The sequence below is a fragment of the Polypterus senegalus genome, chromosome 3, assembly GCF_016835505.1.
Source record: "Polypterus senegalus isolate Bchr_013 chromosome 3, ASM1683550v1, whole genome shotgun sequence".
NCBI lineage: Eukaryota > Metazoa > Chordata > Cladistia > Polypteriformes > Polypteridae > Polypterus > Polypterus senegalus.
Window position 1 is genome coordinate 15,255,682 of NC_053156.1, and position 26,470 is coordinate 15,282,151.

At 41.4% G+C, this 26,470-nt stretch overlaps 1 protein-coding gene across 2 annotated transcripts in view; it reads left to right on the plus strand.

Annotated features, from left to right (window-relative positions):
• The first annotated feature begins 870 nt into the window (after positions 1-870).
• si:dkey-190g6.2 (coenzyme Q-binding protein COQ10 homolog A, mitochondrial) overlaps positions 871-26,470 on the plus strand; it is a 93,712-nt gene continuing 68,112 nt past the window's right edge. Inside the window, exon 1 of one of the 2 annotated variants that reach the window (XM_039746675.1) lies at positions 871-1,427. In XM_039746675.1, the coding sequence (XP_039602609.1) occupies positions 1,300-1,427 (128 nt within the window). In that variant the 5' untranslated portion in view covers positions 871-1,299. The remainder of the gene's footprint in view (positions 1,428-26,470) is intronic. The other variant, XM_039746674.1, reaches the window with a different exon arrangement.

Below are 26,470 nucleotides of genomic sequence, written 5' to 3' on the forward strand. Positions count from 1 at the left end.
AGAGAGGCGAGATTGCATTGGTTTGGACATGTGCAGAGGAGAGATGCTGGGTATATTGGGAGAAGGATAGCAAGGATAGAGCTGCCAGGGAAGAGGAAAAGAGGAAGGCCTAAGTGAAGGTTTATGGATGTACTGAGAGAGGACATGCAGGTGATGGGTGTAACAGAACAAGATGCAGAGGACAGAAAGATATGGAAGAAGATGATCCGCTGGGGCGACCCCTAAAAGGACCAGCCGAAAGAAAAAGACTGTAAATGAGGACAAAACAAAAATACTCTGGCAGAGACTCACTAGGAAGACTCAAAGCTGGAATTGTTGCCAAAAGGGGCTTCTACAGAATAATGAATTAATGGTCTGAATACTTCTAAGAATGACAGATTTCAGTTTTAAATCATATTTTTTCACACTTTTCTGAATTCATGTTTACACTTTGTTATTATGAGTTATTTAATGCATACATATTGGCACAAACGGCAAATGTATCTATTACCACTGAAATCTACGACACAATAAAGTGTGGAGAAAGTGAAAGGCTTTGAGTGATTTTTGAGTCCATTGTAAGGACTTTGTTAATCATCCATGCCACATTGTCGGTGTGGAGTTTGCATGTTCTCACAGTGTCTACCTGTTTTCTTTTTTCTCTCTCTCTCTTTACATACTCCGGTTTGCCATGGTCGTTGAGTGGGCACAGGGATCGACTAGCGCCCAATTAAGTGTCTGCTCCTACGCTTCTTCCATCTTGGGCCGCACCTCCTCTACCAAACAGCTGCGTTAAAAGCAGATTAGAACGTGAACAGTCACGAGTTCTCGGGGCTTTTATTTTGACACCGCCCTTGCAGCCTTGAAGTACGTGTTAAGCGCATTGCGTCATTCCAGGAGGGTGTACGCAAACGGCGTGACGTCGCCTCCAGTGACAGAGCTGCCGAACTGAGGCAGGCTGCGCGGAGGAGCGAGCCGGTGTTTGGCGGAAGGTCGATGTGTTGCAGGCGAGACGAACAGGAAAGAGGAATTCATAAACTGTCTTGATCAGCGGTGTCAGTAGGCCGCTGACGAGAGCTGTCGATGGTTGGACCGTTACGCTTCGTCCCGGCTTCGGTAGACGTCGGCTGAACAGGGCCGCGCTCTCGGAACTTTTTCGGGGGCCGCCGCGGCCGCTCTTGTCCGGGCTTTGACCCCTTCGAGGGAGGGAACGAAGAGAGAAAACGAGAAAGTGAGAGAGACACCGAACGAATCGAGGACTTGAAGGACTTGCGCTGTGTCCTGCCGTTTTCTTTATCGTCCTAACCAGTCACTCTCGAGATGGCCGTGGCCATCAGTGCAAGGAGGTTCCCCCTGGGTGCGAGGACGTTCAGCGAGTTTTTGGAGATTGCAACGCTGGGGACGGGCCGGAGCCGCTGCGCGCGAACCCGCGGGCGGCAACACCACAGGTAAGTGAAGATCGGCCATCCTTTCTCTCTCTGACTGACTCTCTTTTTTAATATTATTTTTTAAGAGGTCCTGGCACTACGCTGTATGCGCCATTATAAATCATGTACAGATCAATCAGTATTGCAAACTTTTCGACTTCTAAGCGGAGAGGCAAATAGAGCCGCACGAATGCGGTTTTGACAGGTATAAAGTGAAGCTTAGGGAAGACCCGACGTCAAACTTGCAAGACAATGCACATTGGAGCAGAAAAAAAATCTATTATTATTAGACCAGAGGACGCAAGGGGCGGGGGGTCTTTCGCTTTTAGATTAGAATCCTAGCAGAGTAGCTTCACTTTTACCAATGGTGCCACTCATGGAAATGACAAGTACGGGGTGCCAGCTGGTCAGAGTGGCAGTCATGTGGCTGAATGTTTAAAAGTGCGCGTTATCCATCGATGCGTGAAAAAGCGGCTTTGTGGAACGGGCAGGAAAACAGCCCGCGCTGACCACTGCCGGACTGCTACCGCTGCCCCTCTGAGCCCGTGAGGAACTGTTCTCTTAAGTATTGTGCTTGTTAACCTGCTCTGCAAGAAACTGGCACATTTTCATCGAGCCCAAACTGGTTGCCACCCCTCAAGTCAAGCAAACTGACCCTGCAGCTATACTTCTTAGTGGGTTTGTTCTTCAAGAAGCATACGTGGGTAGCAGAGTAGCAACAGATCCAAGAAAAAGAAGGTGACCCGTTTGGAATGACCTGGTTTTCTGCATTAACTGGTCATAAAATGTTAAAAAAGGAATGGCCGATGTCCTTCTAGCACTGCTAACAAATTCCGCACATTTCGTTAGCCATTGTTCCTTATCAACACTGAGTGTAACAAAAACATTTATCTTCTTACATTTACAGCATACACAGATTGCTTTGTTTATTCATGGCTTTCCTCTTTGATTCCTGTTGTTTTTCAAGATATTCAAGATAATTCAAAAACTTGGATGTATTTATCTATTATTTGGCGTTTAATGTTTGGTTTTAGTTTATACCCTGTGTTATAACGTCATTTTTGCTTTTCTTGTTATATTCCTTTTGAATATCATGTCAGCACAATAATCATAGGAAAGGTGCAATACAGTATAAGTAAAAAGTATTTATCTGATCTTCTTCTGTGTGACAAGTATAGACAAACACTCCCTCTCTCTATTACATACTAGCTTTTAAATTGATCTGTTATATTAGTGCCTTTCATGTTTCTCTGTCTAATACTTATGCTAATAACTCACAAACTCTTTCGTGCCTTTATTGAGCACATTCATTAGATGGGATTAATAAAGTATATATCTACCTATCTAAGGGGAAATTCACATACTTTAAAAAAACAATATTAAATTTAAAGAGTGATAAAAATGCAGGTAAAACAGACAATAACTTTGTATAATGTTATAACTTTGTATAAGCATTCACAGTCTGTTATTTAAAATAAAAAGTGGCCCTCCTTTGGCCACAGTGATGCAGTCAAAAGCACTTCCACTTTTGATGGATCAGACCTGCACAATCTGCGGTGGGTTGGCACCCTACCCAGGATTGGTTCCTGCCTTGTGCCCTGTGTTGGCTGGGATTGGCTCCAGCAGACCCCCATGACCCTGTGTTCGGATTCAGCGGGTTGGATAAAGGATTGATGGAGACCTGCACAATGTTCAGGAGGAATTTTGGACCGTTCTTCCTTACAGAAGTACTTGGGTTCCCCCAATATTCTTATGATGCCTGGTAAGAATGTCATTCTACAGTTATCTGCGTTGGGGTAGCTCTGACTGGACAACCTTTGCCTTTTCTGTAGTAGATTTACTTTAATATCTATCTCTTTGTCCTGCTGCATCTCCCAGCTTGTACTGTTTGTGTTCCAGACTGGCTACTAGAACTGGATGTGAGAAATTTAATGGCATTATCTTGTAGGATATTTTGATAAACTTGGAGAATTTATTTTACCTTTAAAGATGGTAAGCTGGTCAGGGCCGAGGTAGGAAAGCAGCCCAAATCACGATGCTCCCTCTTATCATATTTGATCATTGTGATGACATGTTGGTATGCTGTGTGCCTCTTTTTACACATATGTAACGCTGTGTATTCTTCCCAGACAATTCAATCTTCGTTTCATCAGTGCACAAAACATTTTCCCAGTGGCTCTGTAGAGTGTCACGGTGCTCTTCAGCTTCCTCCTTGGTGACCTGTCATAGACCGTATGCCTGTTTAATGCTTTGTGAATGGTTGACTCCGAGATATTGACCTGTTGCAATGATTCCTTCAAGCCTTTAGCTGCTACTGTAAGCTTCTTTTTTTATCTTATTGAGCATTTTGTGTTGTGTCTTTCATCGAAAGTCATCGAAACTGGTTACCCACTTCTATGGGGAGTAGCCACAGCACTAAATCGTCTCCATTTATACACCGTTTGTCTAACTGTAGACTGATGAATATCTAAACTCTTTGCAATGACTCTGTAACCCAGTGTTTGTCAAGCATTTTTCAGTGTCGTCACACCTTTTGTAACTAAAAACATCCCAAGTTCATATGTACACATGCTTAACTCTCCAAAGGAGCAGAACCATCGGAAAAGTCCATAGAAATAAAAAAAAAGCAGGGTACTTGTGTACTAAATGGATGGCATGACAAAGGACAAGTTTTTTGATGATTTCATAACATATTTATTGGGATAAAAAAAGATTTCCCGCTACCCATTTTAGAGTTGGGCTTCGTGTAAGGAGGTTTCACTGCCGTCCGTTCAGTACACAAGTACCAAAAGCAGCTTCAAGATCAGCATTCTCAGACACAGCACTTAGTGAGCCCATTGGTGGCATCTCCCAGCTTCTACGTCACTCTGCCTCAAAGGCCAACTAGTATGTCCACTGTCCACCATATACTGTAGGAAAATGGACTCTGTTACCAACCAGAAGACATACTCAAAGTGCTGCGTGTGCATGCGACGATGCTCATCCGCTATAGACTCCCTCTTCCAACGTGGGAGCCTGCGGAACCAACACCGTCGATAGTTATGACAGAGATGAGCTGACAAATGAGGGCAATTCACTGATGAAGCCAGAGGATGGTGGAAAAAGTGATCAAGTGCTTTTATTAAAAACCGGTCAACACGAAAGTAAAACCAACAAAAGTCAATGGTGCAGTGTGCAAAAAAACAGTACATATATAAATCCAATAAAAAGTGGGGATAAAATTCATTAAATAAATCCAATAAAATCTGAGGTTAAAATGCAGTCTTAACTTGTTCCAATCTCTGTCCACCTCCTTCTCATACTCCCCGGCTCGCCCATTGCTCGAGTAGCCAGCGGAGAATCGGCAGACACGAGCTCCTTTCGGCCAACCTCGGTCTTGGCTGCCTCCGGGCATCACGGACAGACTGTCCGAGGTCGGCTCTCCTGCCTTCTTACTTCGCGCTCACGTAGTCGCACCTCCGAAGCCTAGGGAGTGCTCCTGCCTTGCTCGCCACACTCCACCTGGATGTTCAGTGCGGCGAACTAGCCCCTAGAGCGGCACAGCTAACGCTCCTTCACAGGGCCCCAGCTCGCACTGCTTCCTCCTTTCAAGTGGCCAGATCCTCCTGATAATACTGCCTTTTCACGACTTTGAACCTCTTTTCTTTGATTTTTTTTATTTCTTCATTTTTTTTTTTTTTTAATCCCGGCCTATCTATCCATCCATCTATCCAATCACATGCCGCAGGAAGCCAATGAAGCAATTGAGAACAATGACTTGCTCCAACTACCTCTAACTAGTGCTGGGCGATATGGAAAAATCATATATCACGATATGGATTATTTTATATCACAATAACGATATATATCACGATAAACCACCCACAATAAAGTACGTTTCCAGTTATTCTCTTAAAAGTTTGACAAAAATATCATTGCATACTTTTTTTTGCAACTTTATTTTGAAGTGACATTTAACTGAACTGTCACAAAACCACAAGATGGAGTTTCTTTGCGAAAAAGTTCATTTTTATTTTTGATTATCACTTATATAAAGGGTAGAGTATGCATTGCATAGCGACAAGACATTATCATTCATTTGTCATAGCCTATTTAATGCAATATTTTCTTTAGTAATTGATAAAATTAGGTTAGAAACGATAGAAACGATAGAAGAGAAATAGGACGATAGACACTTTTCTATCGTCCCCACGATATATATCGTCATATCGCCCAGCACTACCTCTAACTCCCCACGGTCGTGCAGTCGCACACAGCGACACTGCTCTATGGATTTAAAACTGGCACTTTTTTTTGTTTTTTAAAGTCGTGGACCCGCTATACCACAGTGCAACATCACGATTGCGGAGCTGCTTTTCTGCCAGCTTCTCCAGGTAGTCCTGTTCTCCTCAGAAAGTTTTCAGCAACCTGCAGAACTTTTCTCTCTCAGTTTCAGGCCTAGGTGCCCGACCCAAGGCAACACTGCTGTGGCTTTGTATACCACTTGAAAAACAAACCCTTTTATAGCTTCATGCAAACCAACAAGTCTTGATCATAGATCTTCTGAGATGTCTTTTTCGTGAGGGCTGCTTCACATCCGCAGACTCTTCATGTGAATAGTAATATCCAAATGTTAAGTCTTTTTTCTTCTATCAAAGTATCTCAACACCACACCTCTGATCTCGTTCCTTTGGCGGGACTCCAGGTACGCTAACTCCTGACTCAAGTTAGCTTTTGTTGAAGTCATCAGCCTTGGGCTTCACATACTTTTTCCAGCCTACGCTGTGAATTTTTGAGTGATGTATTCAATACACAAAAACAATCTTAGAATTGGTGCGTTATTTGTTAAAAGACATTGGTTTTTGCTCAATATTATTACTTAGATGAATGTCAGACCATTTTTTATGACAAATTTATCCATAAGTGTGCTAATTTCCAAAGGTTTCACATGCTTTTCCTTGCCACTGTAACTTGGCTGTCTAACGTCCCTAATGCGGTGAGGTTAAGGATCTGTGCTGGCATCCCGAAGGTTGCCAGTTCGAATCCCCGTCACTGCCAAAAGAGATCCTATACTCTGCTGGGCCCTTGAGGAAGGCCCTTAACCTTCAATTGCTCCAGGGGCGCTGTGCTCTGACACCAAGGGGTATGCGAAAGGACGCATTTCACTGTGTGTTGTCCTGTATAACTATGTATGTGACAAATAAATAAAGAAGAAGAATTAAACGTCATTTGGATTAAAAAACAATGTCTTCTCCATCTACATAACGTAGCCAGCCTAGTTCTATTAGTAGCATGCAAATACTGTATGTTTTAAACTGGCAACTCGCATCCTTGGCTGTTGGCAGATGAGGTTTGTTAAGTGTGCCATAGTAGCCAATAGAATGACCGGTAGCAGGCTGTGAAAATTGATACAAACCAGTGACTGTGTTCACACCTGGGATACGAAGCTGATGTGGTGTTTTCTTTCGCTTGTGCCCGTCCGTGCTCGATATAAACAACTGTTCCCACAACTGCTATATCCCTCCACAACTATAGTGAGCAATCTGTGTTCCTGGCAGAGTTTTGGTCTCAGGCTTATCTTCATTTTTTTTCAATGTGGCAAATTATCGACTGTGGTATTTGACTGTTTGTTCGGTTCATACTTTGTTAGTGATCGAAACTGCATTATGACGCCACCATTTTACACCTCCTTTTTCCATCACTCCAACCTAAGCCTCGCGATAAAACAATCTCGTCGGTCTACATATTCAGACCAACGCACAGAAGCAGACACATCGACATCACGCCAGTCCAACCAGCACAGGCAACAATGATGACAACGTATGACAAACCACAGAGTGACATCCGAAAATCAGCGGCAGCAAGTCTCGCAGCTGGACAGCGAACGAAAAATGAAGTCCACACACAACCTTTCTTAAGAGCAGCGGCAAACTGCCAGACAGCACGAAACATTACGACGGAAAAACTACGGGGATTCCAGAACACTGACAACTCGAAACAACATATTCCCTTTATATTACGCCGTAATATAGCATCTTGTGTGACTATCACCAAGGCACGACAAACATTTCATAACGTTGGAGTTTATTTGCCAGGCCCTGTTTTTACCCATGGCCAGTTCTACACAACATTTTCCAGAGTTACATTGAAACCCAGGTTACGCACCGGGGAATGTTTTCACTGACAATAACGTTTATGTGTTTTCCGACAATTATTACAGACGTCGGTATGTTACGTTACCCGACGGCCACACTTCACACATACTGACTGACGTGCCCAGCATTTCCCTTCTTATCCAGTATGTTCTGTTAACCTGTTCATGTTACACTTCATATTATAAATATTCCTGATGTTGTACGTGACTATAATATCATCCCATACAAATCATGTGACTGTTCTAATATTAAGTCCTCTCACAAGTCACTACTTATTAAAATAATCTCCTCTCTTCCTGTAACGTCTGATGTTCTCCTTTCCCTCATCATCATTTCATTAACACTTTTTTGTTCTTGCGAAATTCACAGTTTGCTAGTTTAATCGTAATTTGGCAGTGATGATGCAAACTCTTCGGCAGAGTCCTTTAGAAGAGGAGAATTTAGGATGAGCATGAACTGGGTAGCTGAAGAGTATAAGCTCTATTTATGTCACCAGGGCTGTGGATTGGTACACCATACCTCCCACTCTCACTCCAACTCTTGACTTTTCAATCTATGCCACCTCTTACTCCTCTGTTTGTAATTGGACTGATGTATTAATTATGTAAATTGAAATTTCAGAACAGGATACTTTTTAGCACCCCAAACTCGTTAAAGTTTGGGTTTAAGGACTCTAGTGATTCCTTGTTGGCTATTTTTTTTATATTATTTTTTTAATGGTACTTTAATGTTTTTTACTACCTTGAGGGCTGAATATTTTTTCCAAGAAACATCATTTTCTAAAACTCAACGGCTTCACACAGAAATCAACATAAAACGTCTGCTGCTGCATGCTTTGGCTGCCAGTTTGCCAAGATGTTTGCCAGTATGTGTTCACGTGGCTGCATGGGGCAGAAGCAGCAGTCACAGTCACAGTGCATTGCAATCTGGTTTCTGCCTCTTATTATTGTTAAGTGGCAGTCCTCCCACGCGAACAGTGCCATAGGTTGTGTCAGCTACATGAACCTGTTCAGCACCACGATTAGCTAGGGACCAATCGGCTGAAGCTGCAAAACCTCCTATTTCTTTTTGATCGCTTGTATCAAAATCAGAGTCCAACAAGTCTTAGTCCTATTCAGAGAGTTCAGGCAAAATGTCATCCACGAAGTATTTCGCTTTGAGCATTTGCTTTGATCTCTCACCAGATGTCAGTGGAATTTTTGCCATTGTCTGCACCTTACTACTCACGGGATCACAGGAAATCGCGGTCAAAACCAAAGAAGCTAACTTTCCTTCTACCAACGAGAGTCTAACTAACTAAAACATAACGGTTGCTTTTGAAACAGTTTACAGTTGATTAGCGATTATTGTCAGCTCCTCCTTTTTGACAAAAGTTGACATCAGCCCTGAAAGAGTTATTAAACAAGACAACACTTGTGCCCTGTGCCCTGTGTTGGCTGGGATTGGCTCCAGCAGACCCCCCGTGACTCTGTGTTCGGATTCAGCGGGTTAGAAAATGGATGGATTTTAATTAGTATTTGTGAAACTATTAATTTTAACATGTTATGTTACAGTTTTACATTTTTACTGATTCTGACTCCAGTAACCCAGTAAATGATTGTGACTCCTCAGTCCTGCATGTCAGTCGACTGTTTGATGTGCTCTTGCAGCAGATAAGCAGTTGTGTTGAACAGTGAAGGAAAAGTGACATTTCTGCATTTTGTATTTTCGAATTGTTGGGATCCTTGACAGTTGGCCTCAGGAATTCCTCATTCAAATGACATGTAATGCTTTCAGTTTTTCATATGATGGTTTTTATTATTTAAGGAGAAAAAAATCCAAACCTACATGGCCCTGTGTGAAAAAGTAATTGCCCCCTGAACCTAATAACTGGTTGGGCCACCCTTAGCAGCAATAACTGCAATCAAGCGTTTGCGATAACTTGCAATGAGTCTTTTACAGCGCTCTGGAGGAATTTTGGCCCACTCATCTTTGCAGAATTGTTGTAATTCAGCTTTATTTGAGGGTTTTCTAGCATGAACCGCCTTTTTAAGGTCATGCCATAGCATCTCAGTTGGATTCAGGTCAGGACTTTGACTAGGCCACTCCAAAGTCTTCATTTTGTTTTTCTTCAGCCATTCAGAGGTGGATTTGCTGGTGTGTTTTGGGTCATTGTCCTGTTGCAGCACCCAAGATCGCTTCAGCTTGAGTTGACGAACAGATGGCCGGACATTCTCCTCAGGATTTTTTGGTAGACAGTAGAATTCACGGTTCCATGTATCACAGCAAGCCTTCCAGGTCCTGAAGCAGCAAAACAACCCCAGACCATCACACTACCACCACATTATTTTACTGTTGGTATGATGTTCTTTTTCTGAAATGCTGTGTTCCTTTTACGCCAGATGTAACGGGACATTTGCCTTGCAAAAAGTTCAACTTTTGTCTCATCAGTCCACATGATATTTTCCCAAAAGTCTTGGCAATCATTGAGATGCTTCTTAGCAAAATTGAGACGAGCCCTAATGTTCTTTTTGCTTAACAGTGGTTTGCGTCTTGGAAATCTGCCATGCAGGCCGTTTTTGCCCAGTCTCTTTCTTATGGTGGAGTCGTGAACACTGACCTTAATTGAGGCAAGTGAGGCCTGCAGTTCTTTAGACGTTGTCCTAGGGTCTTTTGTGACCTCTCGGATGAGTCGTCTCTGCGCTCTCGGGGTAATTTTGGTCGGCCGCCACTCCTGGGAAGGTTCACCACTGTTCCATGTTTTTGCCATTTGTGGATAATGGCTCTCACTGTGGTTCGCTGGAGTCCCAAAGCTTTAGAAATGGCTTTATAACCTTTACCAGACTGATAGATCTCAGTTACTTCTGTTCTCATTTGTTCCTGAATTTCTTTGGATCTTGGCATGATGTCTAGCTTTTGAGGTGCTTTTGGTCTACTTCTCTGTGTCAGGCAGCTCCTATTGAAGTGATTTCTTGATTGAAACAGGTGTGGCAGTAATCAGGAAATTTAACTCAGGTGTGATACACCACAGAAGAAAAACAAAATGAAGACTTTGGAGTGGCCTAGTCAAAGTCCTGACCTGAATCCAATTGAGATGCTATGGCATGACCTCAAAAAGGCGGTTCATGCTAGAAAACCCTCAAATAAAGCTGAATTACAACAATTCTGCAAAGATGAGTGGGTCAAAATTCCTCCAGAGCGCTGTAAAAGACTCATTGCAAGTTATCACAAACGCTTGATTGCAGTTATTGCTGCTAAGGGTGGCCCAACCAGTTATTAGGTTCAGGGGCAATTACTTTTCACACAGGGCCATGTAGGTTTGGATTTTTTCTCCTAAATAATAAAAACCATCATTTTAAAAACTGCATTTTGTGTTTACTTGTGTTATATTTGACTAATGGTTAAATGTGTTTGATGATCAGAAACATTTTGTGTGACAAACATGCAAAAGAATAAGAAAACAGGAAGGGGGCAAATAGTTTTTCACACCACTTTATAACATTTGTAAATAAATGAATTTCTAAATGTTGTTTTTAAGAGATTTGCTCCTAAATGGCACAGTTGGCTTAAAATAGACAGTGTGGGGGAGCTAAGTGGAGTGTGATCAAGTTCTGTCACATTGCAAGAAATGCACAAATGATGCTTTAAAACCGGACTCGGTGGCTGTAAACTGGATGGATGGAAACCTTTATTTTTGCACTTAAGGGAACTTGACAGGTTAAACTATGACTTTCTCAGGTTCGGATTTTAACAGGTGTGTATTCACTTTGGTTCCTTTTGTCCTAGAAGGTTGTTAATGAGTGGTGATAATGATTTGTTGCTTTATAAGGTGTCTACTCCCATCTTGCTGGACACATCAAGTTTAACTCTTAGCCTCTTCCAGATTAAAATTTGAATAGCGGGCAGTCTCCTTGTAGTTTTAAAATTGAATACATCCTGAGCTTATTGTTTCTCATTAGTGGGTTTCTTGTTTCCGTAATGATGCCCTCTAACACTTGTTCCAAAATAGCCACCACCCCCAGACTGGTATTTACTTGATTGTGTTGACCTATTTTGTAGGTCATCTTGGATAAAAGCTTCTGCTAAGCAAATAAATGTAAATGTTTAGACCTATTTGTCTGGAATTATTTAACCTCTAATTCATGGAGCTTCAATCAGGTCTCCAGTGCTTATAATAAAAGGCTTCAGATTTTATTGTTATACAGCAGTGCATCACAGTGGATTTTTAGTTTGGCCTTTTTGACATTGACAGTAAAGAGTCTTTTTCTGTTGATCCAAAGTGGGAACAGATTTCTTTGTAGTGGTTTTCGTTAATTACAAATACAAAACAAAAACTCATTGATTACATAAGTATTCACCCCTCCATCAATCAATCAATCAACATTTATTTATATAGCACATATTCATACAAAAAATGTAGCTCAAAGTGCTTTACAAAATGAATAGAAAAATAGAAGACACAATAAAAAATAAACATAAGTCAACATTAATTAACATAGAATAAGTAAGGTCCGATGGCCAGGGTGGACAGAAAAAACAAAAAAAAACTCCAAAGGCTGGAGAAAAAAAATAAAATCTTTAGGGTTCCAGACCACGAGACCACCCAGTCCCCTCTGTACAGCCAATTGTCTTTAGAAGTCATATAATTAGTTCAGTGGAGTTCACCTCTCTGGGGTTCGATTATATCCGGAAGGTCTAGGGCCCTATGGAATCCATTTTATTTTTTCACAGATTCCGTTTTATTCTTTTTGATTTTCGGTTTTCACTGTTTTAGTTTTCCTTGATTCGGTTTTTATGTTTTTATTTTTTTAAGAAAGTAGTAACAGCCACAACAAAACGAATAATAAAGAAGTGGCACTTTACATTCCTTTTAATAAAACGGCACACTAACACAACTGAACCTTATTTTGCAGTTCCATTCATCAGGTAAGAGCCCAGATCCTCCATGAGATTGCAGTAGGACAGTTAGAATTAGAAGAGCTGTTACTAGTTTGATGCATCCTTCTGAGATGAAGGTTAACTTCACTTTTAGGAAAAAGAAAGAAAGAATGACCCGCTTTTAAGGACTCATTGCATCTGAGGAGAAGCCTGCTGTTATGTCCAGGTTTGTAGATGCAGAGTTTATAACGGAAGAGTCAAATGTGGATCGTGTGTGCCCAGTCACCGTGAGGCAAAAAACGTTTACTGAATCCTGACACATCGTTGTTAATTTTGAAAAGAGAACCTGTTAACAACCAGTGCCGTTCACTAACATATTTCTATGAGAAGGACTGTTAATACCGGTTAAATACCTGTATACTTTAACTGGTTAAATGATTCATGATTTATACACAATTAGAACTGCCTACATAAAAGAATTACCATACAGCCAAATGTTTGCTCACCTATCACTATGATGAGAACTATGTGGTCTCGGCTATCAGTGGGTTTCATCAACTACAACATACACTGCCTGGCCGAAAAAAAAGTTGCCACCAAAAAATAAGTCACACATTCTAATATTTCGTTGAACTGCCTTTAGCTTTGATTACGGTACGCATTTGTTGTGGCATTGTTTCAATAAGCTTCTGCAATGTCACAAGTTTTAGTTCCATCCAGTGTTGCATTAATTTTTCACCAAGATCTTGCATTGATGATGGTAGAGTGTGACCGCTGCGCAAAGCCTTCTCCAGCACATCCTAAAGATTCTCAATGGGGTTAAGGTCTGGACTCTGTGGTGTCCATGTGTGAAAATGATGTCTCAAACTCCCTTAACCACACTCTCACAATTTGAGCCCGATGAATCCTGGCATTGTCATCTTGGAATATGCCCGTGCCATCAGGGAAGAAAAAATTCATTGATGGAATAACCTGGTCATTCAGTATATTCAGGTAGTCAGCTGACCTCATTCTTGGAGCACATACTGTTGCTGAACCTCTAAACCTGACCAACTGCAGCAACCCCAGATCATAGCACTGTATGCACCACAGGCTTGTACAGTAGGCACTAGGCATGATGGGTGCATCGCTTCATCCGCCTCTCTTCTTACCCTGATGCACCCATCACTCTGGAACAGGATAAATCTGGATTCATCAGATCACATGACCTTCTTCCATTGCTCCAGTTCAATCTTTATGCTCCCTAGCAAATTGAAGCCTTTTTTCCGGTTTGCCTCACTGATTAGTGGTTTTCTTACGGCTACACAGCTCTTCCCTTCACATTGTGCGTGTGGAAATGCTCTTACTGTCACTATTAAACATAGACCTGAGTTCTACTGTTGTTTTTCTTCGATTTGATTTCACCAAGGGCGGCACGGTGGCGCAGTGGAAACACCCGGATCCTCCCTGTGTGGAGTTTGCATGTTCTCCCCGTGTCTGCGTGGGTTTCCTCCGGGCGTTCCGGTTTCCTCCCACAATCCAAAAGACATGCTGGTTAGGTGGATTGGCGTTTCTAAATTGGCCCTAGTGTGTGCTTGGTGCGTGGGTGTGTTTGTGTGTGTCCTGCGGTGGGTTGGCACCCTGCCCAGGATTGGTTCCTGCCTTGTGCCCTGTGTTGGCTGGGATTGGCTCCAGCAGACCCCCGTGACCCTGTGTTTGGATTCAGCGGGTTAGAAAATGGATGGATGGATGATTTCACCAAACGCTTAAGTGATCGCCGATCACGATCATTCAGGATTTTTTTCCGGCCACATTTCTTCCTCGAAGACGATGGGTCCCCACTATCCTTCCAGTTTTAACAATTTTGGACAGTTGGACAGTTCTTAACCCAATTTTAGTAGTTTCTGCAATCTCCTTAGATGTTTTCTCTGCTTGATGCATGCCAATGATTTGACCCTTCTCAAACAGACTAACATCTTTTCCACGACCACGAGATGTGTCTTTCGACATGGTTGTTTAAAAAATGAGAAGCAACTCATTGCACCAGTTGGGGTTAAATAACGTGTTGCCAGCTGAAAGATAATCGCCCATGCAGTAATTATCCAATAGGAGGCTCGTACCTATTTGCTTAGTTAAATCCAGGTGGCGACTTCTTTTTTAGCAAGGCAGTGTATATTTTCTAGCCACAAATCTTTTGAAGAACGGCGTCCATACATTCAAAGACACGGGGCAAATGAGTTTCACGAAGACTCCTCATTTTCTGGCGGCGCACCTCCTTGTTTACAATGCGTAATAAAGAAAGGAAGCATCTTCATAATTATTTTGAGCGGTATGTCTGACTAGCATGGACACAAACTGGCGTCTTGCATCTGACGATTTTGTTGTTTCCTCTGTTGTTACCTGAAGGGGAACACTTTTTGATCCTAATTTCTCCTTGTTTTTGAGATGGGTTTTAGTTTTGACGTGGTCATTGCAAGTATATTTTCGTGTCCAGTCTATGGTATGCTGGCAAAACTTGCAGAAAAGTTGTTTAGATTCGTAAAAGTCGCCATTTGCCCTCAATTTTGCAGTTAATCTCGTGTTTCTTAGCTTTTTTTTGCCTTAGTTCGGGTATCCGATACCGCTCACTTTGACATTTCTGTCTCTTGCAGCTAGCTAATTCACATGCCTTTAACGGGAAAACATACAAGAAACACGCACACAAACGGATAGAGGCACAACAGGATTTCTACGAAGAATTGCGTTTGCTTCGAAAACAACAAACTAGAAAATAGTATCTGAATGATTGAAAAATCTGTAGTTCTATCGTTTATTTTATTGGGAAGTTTTGTAACAGACACCACTGCAGTCTCTAAATTCCGCACATTTCCTTTTTTAAATCTAAATTCCGTCTTTAAGTGTTAATTCTGTGATTCCGTCTGTGTTTCTGCATCGCAAAAATCATAGGGCCCTAGTATTAGTATGGCGACCTAACCTACACATTGAAAACATAAGCACACAACTAGCAACTGCATTGAAAAGGACAAGTCAGGGGATGGTAACAAAACAATATCCATTTAATGAATATCCAGTTAAATCAGTCATGAAGTATGGCACAACTGTGAATATCCTAGAGCAGGCCAGCCAGAAAACCGAGAGATCCTACATGAAGAAGACTGGCAAGGGTGAGCCCCCAAGAGACCTCTGAGAACTCTGAGGAAGTCGCAAGTTGCAGTGGCAGACAACAAGTTTGGCCGGAGACTTCACGGGTTGTGGCTTTATGGCAGACTGGCAAAGAGAAAAAATGCACACAACATCTCGGTAAAAGGCAAATGGGAGACTGAAGTCAGCTATAAGAAGGTTCTGTGGTCTGACGAGGCCAAAATGGTTGGCCGTCAGACTAAAGAGCATGTTACATGGGGCTTAATCAAAAACACAGCATCCCTGCTGTGTGAGCAATGGTGGTGTCAGCATCAGGCTATAGGGATGCTTCTGTGCAACAGGACCTGGAAGTCTTGTGAGAATGACGCAAAATCCAGGGAAATACTGGTGGGAAAACCTGATGTGTGTCTGCAAGAAAATGACCCAAAGTATAAAGCCAAAGCAGCATAGGAATGAGTTCAGAACGGAGTAGCCCAAGTCAGAGTCCAAGTGAGAATTTGTGGCTGGACTTGACGCGATCCCCATGACACCTGACAGAGGTTGAGCAGTTCACTGAAGAGAGAGAGTCCTGTGCACAAACAGTCATGGCTGCCATCTACTAAATATTGACTTGAAGGGGGTGAATATGAGCAACATCAGTGATTTTGTGTTTTACTTTTGTAATTAATTTAGACCACTTGGCAGAGATCTGTTTTCACTTCCAACAGACACTTTAATGTCAAAGAAGCCCAATTAAATCTACTGGGATTCAATGTTGTAGAGCAATAAAATGTGAAAACTTCTAAGGAGGTGTCTACGTTTTATAGGTGCTGTATTATCTACTGAGGGGAAAGCTATACTGTCTTTTAAAGCACCGTTGCCTGTAATCCACCATTTTTCTTACTTCCAACTTGGCTTGTCCTGTTGTTGTTTTTTTTTCCCCCCACAACTCTTGGTGTATGCATTGGGGGGGAGTATTTGATCCCCTGCTGAATTTGTAAGTTTGCTCACTTACAAAGAATTGAACAGTCTAATTTTTCTATGGTAGTTTCATTTTAATGGTGAGAGACAAAATATCAACCAAAAATCAAGAAAAAAATACACAGATGCTAACTGGCAAACTTAAGATAGGCCTGTACAGGTGCCTTGTTGAGCAGACGGGACCTTGTGCGTGCTGCAAGAATCCATTATGGCATAGTGTTTTGCCAATGGTGTTCTTGGTGTGGTGGACATAACTGCCTTCAGATCATTGACAAGCTCCTCCCGTGTAGTTTTGGGCTGATCCCTCACCTTTCTCATGATCGTCCTCACCCCATGAGGCAAGATCTTACATGGTGCTCCAGACTGAGGGTGATTGATGGTCATTTTATACTTCTCTTCCATTTCCAAATAATCGCACCAACAGTTGTCACCTTCTCACCTGGCTTCTTGCTGGTGGGGTTGTAGCCCATTCCGGTCTTGTCTCTGACATCATTTGACAGCTCTTTGGTCTTTGCCCTTAGTGGTGGAGAGGTTGGAATGGAATAAAATGATTCTGTGGACAGGTGTGCTTTATACACATCATGATTTGAGATCGGGAGTTTCTGTGATTGATTGATCTGATTGATTGTAATGTGTGTGCCCAGCCAGTCTGTGGGAGCCGGAAAATTTGGCTGGGTTGTAGGGGATCAAATCCTTCTTTCACTCAATGATATGCAAATCAATTGATAACTTTTATGTTACGTGTTTGTTCTGGATTTTTGGTTGATATTCTGTCTCTCTCCATTAAAATGAAACTAATTTAAAAATGAACAGACTGTTCATTTCTTTGTAAGAGAGCAAACTTACAAATTCAGTAGGGGAACCCCCACTGTAGATAATGTCAGTTGCTTAGGGGTGTAAACCTCGTCTTTATCCTCATGACCTTTAGGTATGTCATTTTGTTTATGATGGTGGGTATTGGGTTTTTATTTACCATTTTCTATACTTAATCACAAATTACCTTTTTTTTAGTTTTGGCTGTCGCTTGTCTATACCTCGGTTACAAAAAAAAATTTAAAATGACACCATATGCAGTGCCATGAGCAGTGAGTAGAACTATCTTATCTTTTATATCTGAAAAATTTATCTGAACAGTTTTTAATTTCTTCAAATAAATAATAAATAATCTGGACTTCTAGCACCTTCAACACCATTCATCCTCTGCTCCTCAGGGACAAGCTGACAGAGATGGCAGTAGATTCACACCTGGTGCCATGGATTGTGGACTATCTTACAGACACACCTGAGTATGTGCGTCTCGGGAACTGCAGGTCTGACATTGTGGTCAGCAGCACAGGAGCACCACAGGTGACTGGACTTTCTCCAGTCCTGTTCAGCCAACATACATCAGACTTCCAATACAACTCTGAGTCCTGCCATGTGTAAAAGTTAACTGACGACACGTGGGCTGCATCAGCAGTGGGCAGGAGGAGGAGTATATGAACCTAATCAAGGACTTTGTGAAATGGTGCGACTCAAACCACCTACACCTGAACACCAGCAAAACCAAGGAGCTGGTGGTGGATTTTAGGAGGTCCAGGCCCCTCATGGACCCCGTGATCATCAGAGGTGACTGTGCAGAGGGTGCAGACCTATAAATACCTGGGAGTGCAGCTGGATGATAAATTGGACTGGACTGCCAATACTGATGCTCTGTGTAAGAGAGGACAGAGCCGACTATACTTCATTAGAAGGCTGGCGTCCTTCAACATCTGCAATAAGATGCTGTAGATGTTCTATCAGACGGTTGTGGCGAGCGCCCTCTTCTACATGGTGGTGTGCTGGGGAGGCAGCATAAAGAAGAGAGACGCCTCACGCCTGGACAAACTGGTGAGGAAGGCAGGCTCTATTGTCGGCATGAAGCTGGACAGTCTGACATCCATGGCAGAGCGACGGGCGCTGAGCAGACTCCTGTCAATTATGGAGAATCCACTTCATCCACTGAACAGGATCATCTCCAGACAGAGGAGCAGCTTCAGAGACAGACTGCTGTCACCATCCTGCTCCACTGACAGACTGAGGAGACCCCACACTATGCGACTCTTCAATTCCACCCCATAAATGTTAACATTATACAAAGTTATTGTCTGTTATGTGCATTGTTATCACTCTGATATTTAATATTGTTTATTATCAGTATGCTGCTGCTGAAGTATGTGAATTTCTCCTTGGGATTAATAAACTGTTTGTCTGTCCTCTGTTTACAAGAGCTCCTAGGGGCAATCCTCCATGCGTATGTTTGTGCCATCCTTATCATAAAAAGTGATGAATGTATCTCTGATACAGCCGACCGTCGCCTCTTAACTTTCACTCTCCTCATCTGCTTTCCTGGTTGCTTTTTGCGCTTCTCCAAACATTGACATCACCGCTCATCCACATCTAACATTGTTTTTTGTTTTGTTATTTATTTCGCCTTATATAATTTCTTGTATTTGTTAGTTTTCGCATACCCTTGGGGTCAGAGCGCAGGGTCAGCCATTGTTACAGCGCCTCTGGAGCAATTGAAGGATAAGGGCCTTGCTAAAAGGGCCCAGCAGAGTAGGATCTCTTTTGGCAGTGACAGGGATTCAAACCAGCAACCTTCTGGATACCAGCGCAGATCCTTAGCCTCGGAGCCACCACTCCGCCTGAATTGTCAGTGCTCACACTCAGTCACACGCTTTCTCCTGGTGTTCAGATGCACTTTGCAGCTTCTTCCTTTCACCAGATGCTTTTTTCTGCATATACAAGGTGTGGCAGAAAAGTAATAAGACTGGCAACACTGCAAGCGATCTGGCAACGCTGTGCTGTTGTCCTTGATAGAGCACGTATCAGTACCCTCCCATAGCTCAGTGCGAGTTTCAACTCCTTCCGTTAACTACGTGATTTTTGTGACTGCTATTAGCGAAGTTGTGTTTTTGGTTGAAGCGTCACGCAAAATGGAACAGTGGAATTTGGAGCAACGTTGTGCCATTAAACGGCAAGTGTGACGTTTGAAAAGTTAAAACAGGCCTATGAGGAACATTCTTGATCCCGAGCTCAAGTTTTTCGCTGGCACAAATCATTTTTGGAAGGCAGAAAACATGTTGAAGATGAACACTGTTCAGGGAGGACTTCAACTTCGAAAACCAATGAAAACATTGAACGTGTGAACACTCTTGTGAGATCAGACCATCGTTTCACATTAAGAATGTTGAGTGAACAACTCAATTTGAACAGATTTACCGTTCATCAAATTTTGACTGAACATTTGCACATGCGAAAGGTCGGTGCCGAAAAACTGCCCTCTCCATAACAGAATTTTTTACCTCAAAAGGCATTCCTGTGGTTCCCCAGCCCCCTTATTCACCTGACCTCAGTCCGTGTGACTTTTTCCTTTTTCCTAAACTGAAAAATGTCCTCAAAGGACGTCATTTCGGGATTTTAGCAAACATCCAAAAGAGTGTAACGGACATGCTGAAGACCATACCGGTTGAAGACTTCCAGCGCTTCTACCAACAGTGGGAACAACGTCTTCATCGGTGTGTAGCTGCGCCCAAGGGAACTACTTTGAAGGGGATAACATTGATGTTTGAAAAAAAGAAAAACTTTGGTAAATAAAAAAATCAGTCTCATTACTTTTCTGCCACACCTCATACTTGAGAATAAAGATTGTGCTTCCTTCCTAGGCATAAAACCAAAATGTATTTTTGCAAACTTTCACTTAAACACTGGCTGTTTGGCAGCTTTCATTGTTGAATCCTATCTGGTTGAAATTAATAGTAATAAATTTAAAAGTTTGCATTGGCATAAGCCGCCCTATTTCGGGGTGTTCATCATTTACGTCATAATGTTGAAGTATGAAATATGCAAGAATAGTATAATAGAAATGTATAATTGTTCACTCTCTGTTAGAGGTCCATATCGGGCTAATAAGGAATCAAAAATGAGATCATATAATCACTGACCTCTAAATAGTGTAAAACAACACCCTACATGCCTATGTTTGAAATATGTAGGTTTGTTTTTAACCTTCTGGAAGTTTCTCTTAGAGGGCTAGGACAACCAGTAAAGAATCAAATACTAAAAATCTAATCGGATTTGTGGTTGGTAACTTTTTGGAATAGCATGAAACGGTATTCCTCTCCCAAATTGTTTTTGATGTTTTGTGAAGAGGAGTAGCTTTGCCCCCGCTAGTCTTCCATTAGGAGGTCAGTTGATGTCCACTTTCTACTCATTTTTACTCAAGACACCTATTGGTTTAGTCTGTATTATAAGGGTGCAGTTTCCTGCACAAAATAGTCCAAAACTGCCTAGAAATGAAGGGGTTTCAGGTGTAGATGAGCACAAATAAGGGGCACCCAGAAAGCTTGATGTCTTGCATAACTAGACATGAAGATGAGTTGAATGGTATATCATGTGAGGGATTTCTTGTACTGTTTAGTCAGGGTCACCAGACAAGAATAATTGAACAGTAATTCTTATGAACACAATAATGTATTATATTTGTATTGCACCTTTCCTACGTTCAAAACACTTCACTAATATTCAAAAGTGGACAACAGGAGTAAGATCACACCAAACTAATATCAAACCTTAAACTCCAAATCAAATAAGAATAAGAAACACAAAGTCCTGTATTAAGTAAGAAACGGTCAACAGCAGTACAAACAGAAACTGCCAGGAATCCATGAACAAATAATTTGTCTTGAGTGACTGAGTAGAAAGGGTGAACTGAGAGAGAGGATCAGAATGTCGGTGGAAGTTAAAGGCCTTCTTAAGCAGACGGGTTTTAAGTTGCCCTTTTAAAAGAAAGGATTACATCTTGCATGAAGAAGTGGCCTGAGTTGCCTTGAAAGCTTGCATATTGTAATCTTTTTAGTTAGCCAATAAAAGGGGTCATTTTGCTTGGCTTTTCTCTAAAAGAAAGGATAAAGTCGGCCAATTAAATTCCTTAACAATGGCTGTTGCATAAACTGGGCGTGACGGAACTGCCGGCTGTGCCACCGCCCATAGAGTGCAGCTTAGTTTAGGAAACAACAAGATGGGGCAGCATCAGCTCGTAGGCCTGTAGTGCTGCAGAGGATTACTGATATAGCCCAGTTTAAAGCCATTTTAAGATTTATTGTTGTCCTTTAATTATTTATTTATTTTTTATTTAGTTATAAATGACCATGGACCCCTTAAAGGTTTATTTTCCCTATTGAGGTTAAAAACTTGCAAGTATGTCCAAGACAGTTGTTGAGTGTTGATCCACGTCTTGCAATTACACACAAATTATCAGATAGTTTATAAATGTCATTTTTTGAACAACAAACGCCAATATTGTGAGAATCCGCCATTTTTAAAAAGCCCAGCTATGCACACCACCTGAATGTTTGTCATCTTCTGTATTAACCTTTCATCCACCTGGGGTGTGGCTTTGTCTCGAAAGATAAAAATCACAGTAAACTTTTTTTGCGCCATGGGGTTGGTTTTGTTTAGGTTGACTTCCATATTTTTATTTGATGTACTTTATTGAATCCCTGAGAGGAAATTTCTTTTTGCTTAACCTTTTGGAGATTGGAGTGTAGGGTCAGCTATTGTACAGCTCCCCTTGAGCAATTTTCAGGTTATTGGAGTGGGATCCCTTCTGGCAGTAAAGGGATTCGAAATGGCAGCCTTCCAGATACTTGTGTGAGAACTCACACAAGCAAATAGAAAGCGTATCCTCATTACAGATTAAAGGATTATTTCCAGGTCCCTTTTGTTGTCGCAAACGAGTTGGAAACGGAGAAGGCGTGTTTTCTTGTATCAAAACATTTTCCTCTTCATCGGCATGTTTTTAGGCTTTTACTTTTCGGTGGTGCCCCATAGCCTCCATTGTAAAGCACCAGTGCAAGCAATGTATTCTTTTAAACTTATAGAAAACTCTTACAACACAATTTCATGTGACATATGTCAATACTATGCTTGTGAAGAAGTAACTTTGCCTTGAAAAATCCTGAACTTACCCTTTAATCAGCTTGAATCTGGTTTATTTAGACTCCTCTTGTAAAGCTGTAATTGTATTTTACCAGAGAGCTTGTTGCAGAGCTCCGAGTCTGAAAAATCAGTGGTGATATATACTGTACTCATAAATTGTTAGTTTTTGTGTTCCTCCCTTTCCATATTTAAGAGTTCTTGGACACTTTAAGAATTCAAATAACCCTGGTGATTTTGTTATGTGGGATGTGATTGAAATACAAAAAAGGTGTTGTCACAGTATGCGAGTTCTAGTTGTAGGGTTTCCGATTTTGTCGCTGCACCGTGTCAATTTAGATGACTGAAAATCCCAGAGCATGTCACATTTCGTGACTGCGTGCCAACCTTTCAGCACAGCTGTGCTCACTTCCTTTTTGTAACAGCCAATAAAATGCTGAATGATGAAGCCGGTGCTGTAAATAATAATAATAATAATAATACATTTTATTTGAAAGCGCCTTTCAGAACACTCAAGGACACTGTACACAGTAAAAATAATAATAAAAGTAAGAAAATAAAAAGCAGGCAAAAGAGCAGGTAATTTACAAGATCATAAAACATAACAGTTCCAAGACAGGAAAATGGAGAAAGTTATGTGGGATAAGCTATTTTGAATTGGTGAGTTTTTAGTCTAGACTTAAAAAGAGAGAAAGAGGTGATGTTTCTTATTTCAGGAGGTAGGGAATTCCAAAGTCGAGGAGCAGAGCAACTGAAAGCCCTGCTCACCATAGTGGCAAGACGGGGGACAGGGACAGAGAGAGAAAGAGAAGAAGAGGATCTGAGACACCGAGATGGGATGATGATCTGTACCAAATCAGAGAGATATGGAGGAGAGAGATGATGAATAGCCTTAAATGTATACAGAAGTATTTTAAAATGAATGCGATATTTGACCGGAAGCCAATGGAGCTGCTGGAGAACAGGGGTGATGTGGTGAATAGAAGGGGTCCTGGTGATAATACGGGCAGCAGAGTTCTGAACACGTTGAAGCTTATGAATTGATTTTTGAGAAAGACCAAAAAGAAGTGAATTACAATAATCAAGCCGAGAAGTAACAAGGCTGTGAACAAGAATGACAGTGGCCTGTGGAGTAAGAAAGGAACGGAGACGATTGATGTTACACAACTGGAAATAAGCAGACCGAGTGACATTATTGATGTGTGAATTAATTAAAAGACAGAGTACTGTCAAGGATGACACCCAAACTTTTCACACATGGGGAAACAGAGACCGGCAAGTTATTGATAGCAATAGAAAACTATTAGTTCTGGATAATGTTGATTTAGAGCCTACCAGGAGAAGCTCTGATTTATTGCTGTTGAGTTTCAGAAAGTTAAAAGAGAACCATGTATTTAGTTCAACTAAACAGAGAGTGAGGGAGGATGGGGGAGAGCAGAATCAGGTTTGGTGGACAGATAAAGCTGGGTGTCATCAGCATAACAGTGAAACTGAATATTATATTTACGAAAAATATATCCAAGTGGGAGAAGGTAGATAATGAAAAGAAGGGGCCCCAGGACAGATCCCTGGGGGACGCCAGTGACCAGAGGAAAGGACTGAGAAGTGAATGATTTCAATCGAATAAACGGAGTACGATCAGACAAGTATGATTTGAACCAGGCTAGAGGAGTATGAGAGAGACCGATTGAGACTAACCTACTAAGTAGAATGGGGTGAGAAATAGTGTCAAAAGCTGCACTCAGATCCAAAAGAATAAGAATGGAAAGTAAACCGGAGTCAGCTGCCATAAGGAGATCATTGGTTATTTTTATAAGTGCTGTATGAAATGTTAACAGGAACAGGGTGCTCAGCCTTAATTTCTTCCCTCTTTTATATATTCCCCCCCCATTCTGTGGTATGTAAAACACAAGACGTGAGACAGATGAGCTTTTCTTCTCTTTGTGAGCCCCCAAACACAAGTATTGCATTATATACTTCTGGGTGAGCGCTCATTGATTGACAGCTCTCGGGCACTCTTGGCCCACCCCTGTGACTAAAGACAAAATCAAACCTGTCTGAGGGGCAAGTCATGGGACTGGTTGGAGTGAGTAACTGAGACTGGCCTTCACAGAAGTGCACCAGCCTCTGATTCTGTAAGATTATGTAAATGAACGCCGAGATTCAAAGTCACTGGGGAAAAAATTGTCTGGTGTGACGTGGATTTAAGAGAAATGTGTTTAACACCAAAACCAGGGAGCAGTTCTTCATACAGAGAGTCTCTGGAATCTGGAACAAAATGATCAAATCTCAAAAGCTTCACAACTTCCTTAAAAGGATCTGCATGGACAGTTGAGAAAGCTTAGTTAATAGCTAACCCAATGAGCGTGATAGACAGCATGGCCTCCTGTCATTTGTCACAACTGTTCTGTTCTTATGTAACCTTTTTATTGGTTTAGATTAGATAAACTTTTGTCAATCCCAGTTGGAAATTCAGATATATACAGCAGCCGTCCTCTTTTCCACAACAGCTTCCAGTGTGTCCTGGGCTCACACTGTAATGGAGCAGACTTTCCTGATCAATCAATCAGTCAACATTTATTTATATAGCACATATTCATACAAAAAAATGTAGCTCAAAGTGCTTTACAAAATGAATAGAGAAATAGAAGACACAATAAAAAATAAACATAAGTCAACATTAATTAACATAGAATAAGAGTAACAGAAAAAACAAAAAAAAAACACTCCAAAGGCTGGAGAAAAAAATAAAATCTGTAGGGGTTCAAGACCAAGAGACCACCCAGACCCCTCTGGGCAATCTACCTAACATAAGTCAAACAGTCCTCTTTGGATTTAGGGTTTTCATGGAAGGACCTGATGATGATGGTCATATAGACTTCTGGCTTTCAGTCCATCAATGTTGGTGCATCAGGATGCTTTGAGTAGGTGGTGGTGGAGCAGGGCGCCACCACAAAGAAACCGGAAAAAGAAACAGAAGAGAGAGTTGGGGTCAGTATGGATTTTGGAGCCACTGTGAATAGTTATTATAAAGACTTGAACATACAGAGTATCACTATTAAGTTAAAGTGAAGTTATAAAAAGGCCATGTTAAAGTAAAAGTAAAGTAAGATAAAGTAAAAGTAAAGTAAGATTGTTCAGCATTATGCTGCTTCCCCAGGAGACCACAGCGTAGAACGCCACACTGGCTGGCTACTATGGACTGGTGGAACATTTCCGGCAGCTTGTTGCATATTTGTTTATTGTGTTATTGCAGCATATCACCACACTTTGGTGCCATTATTATAACAAACTGCCCTTAAAGCTTCTGTTATCCTTACCTGAAAAAACAGGCCTGGAAAACACCGTTTACATCTCAAGCCTACCATTAGGAGATGCGTATAAAGACGCTTGTCCATTTGGAGTGAAGAAATAAAAGCAAATAATGGTGCAATGAAAAAAAATAATGTGATTCACACTTAATATTTTCAATCTGAACCAATATAATTCTTTTTAGCTTATTGATCCCACAATTTTTAAGTTGAGGCAAATCATTTAGAGTGACTGGGTGCAATTCACTTGTTTTTTTTACTAAAGTAAATCTATTTTTTAAGTTGTTTTTCTTTTTTGGCGGTTGGAAAGCCATCAAACTGAAAAGTTCGACCGAAAGAATATACAAATGGCCCCTCAAACACAGCACATGAACAACCTAAAATATTAAGTTAAATTAAATAGGATTTTTACGTTTATTCCCTCCACCATAACTTAATTTGGTGCAAACTATTTTTTTTTACTTTGAGATCTGAAACCAAATCTTTCAAGCTGCAACACTAAATGGCTAATCTTGAGTTGCTTGAAAGGGAACATTTACGTTGAATGAACAACACTTTTTTCAGTGTGGCCCTGTGGTCCCAGAGTGAACTTGCACTCAATTTTGTGTGTTAAATGGGGTTTATTGGACCCTGGTTTGATTTTTCCTTTGGGGTGGCCACTGTGTGACTTAAGTGTATTCTCCCTTTGTCCTTTTAGATTTTTCCTTTGGGGCACTAGTTTTAT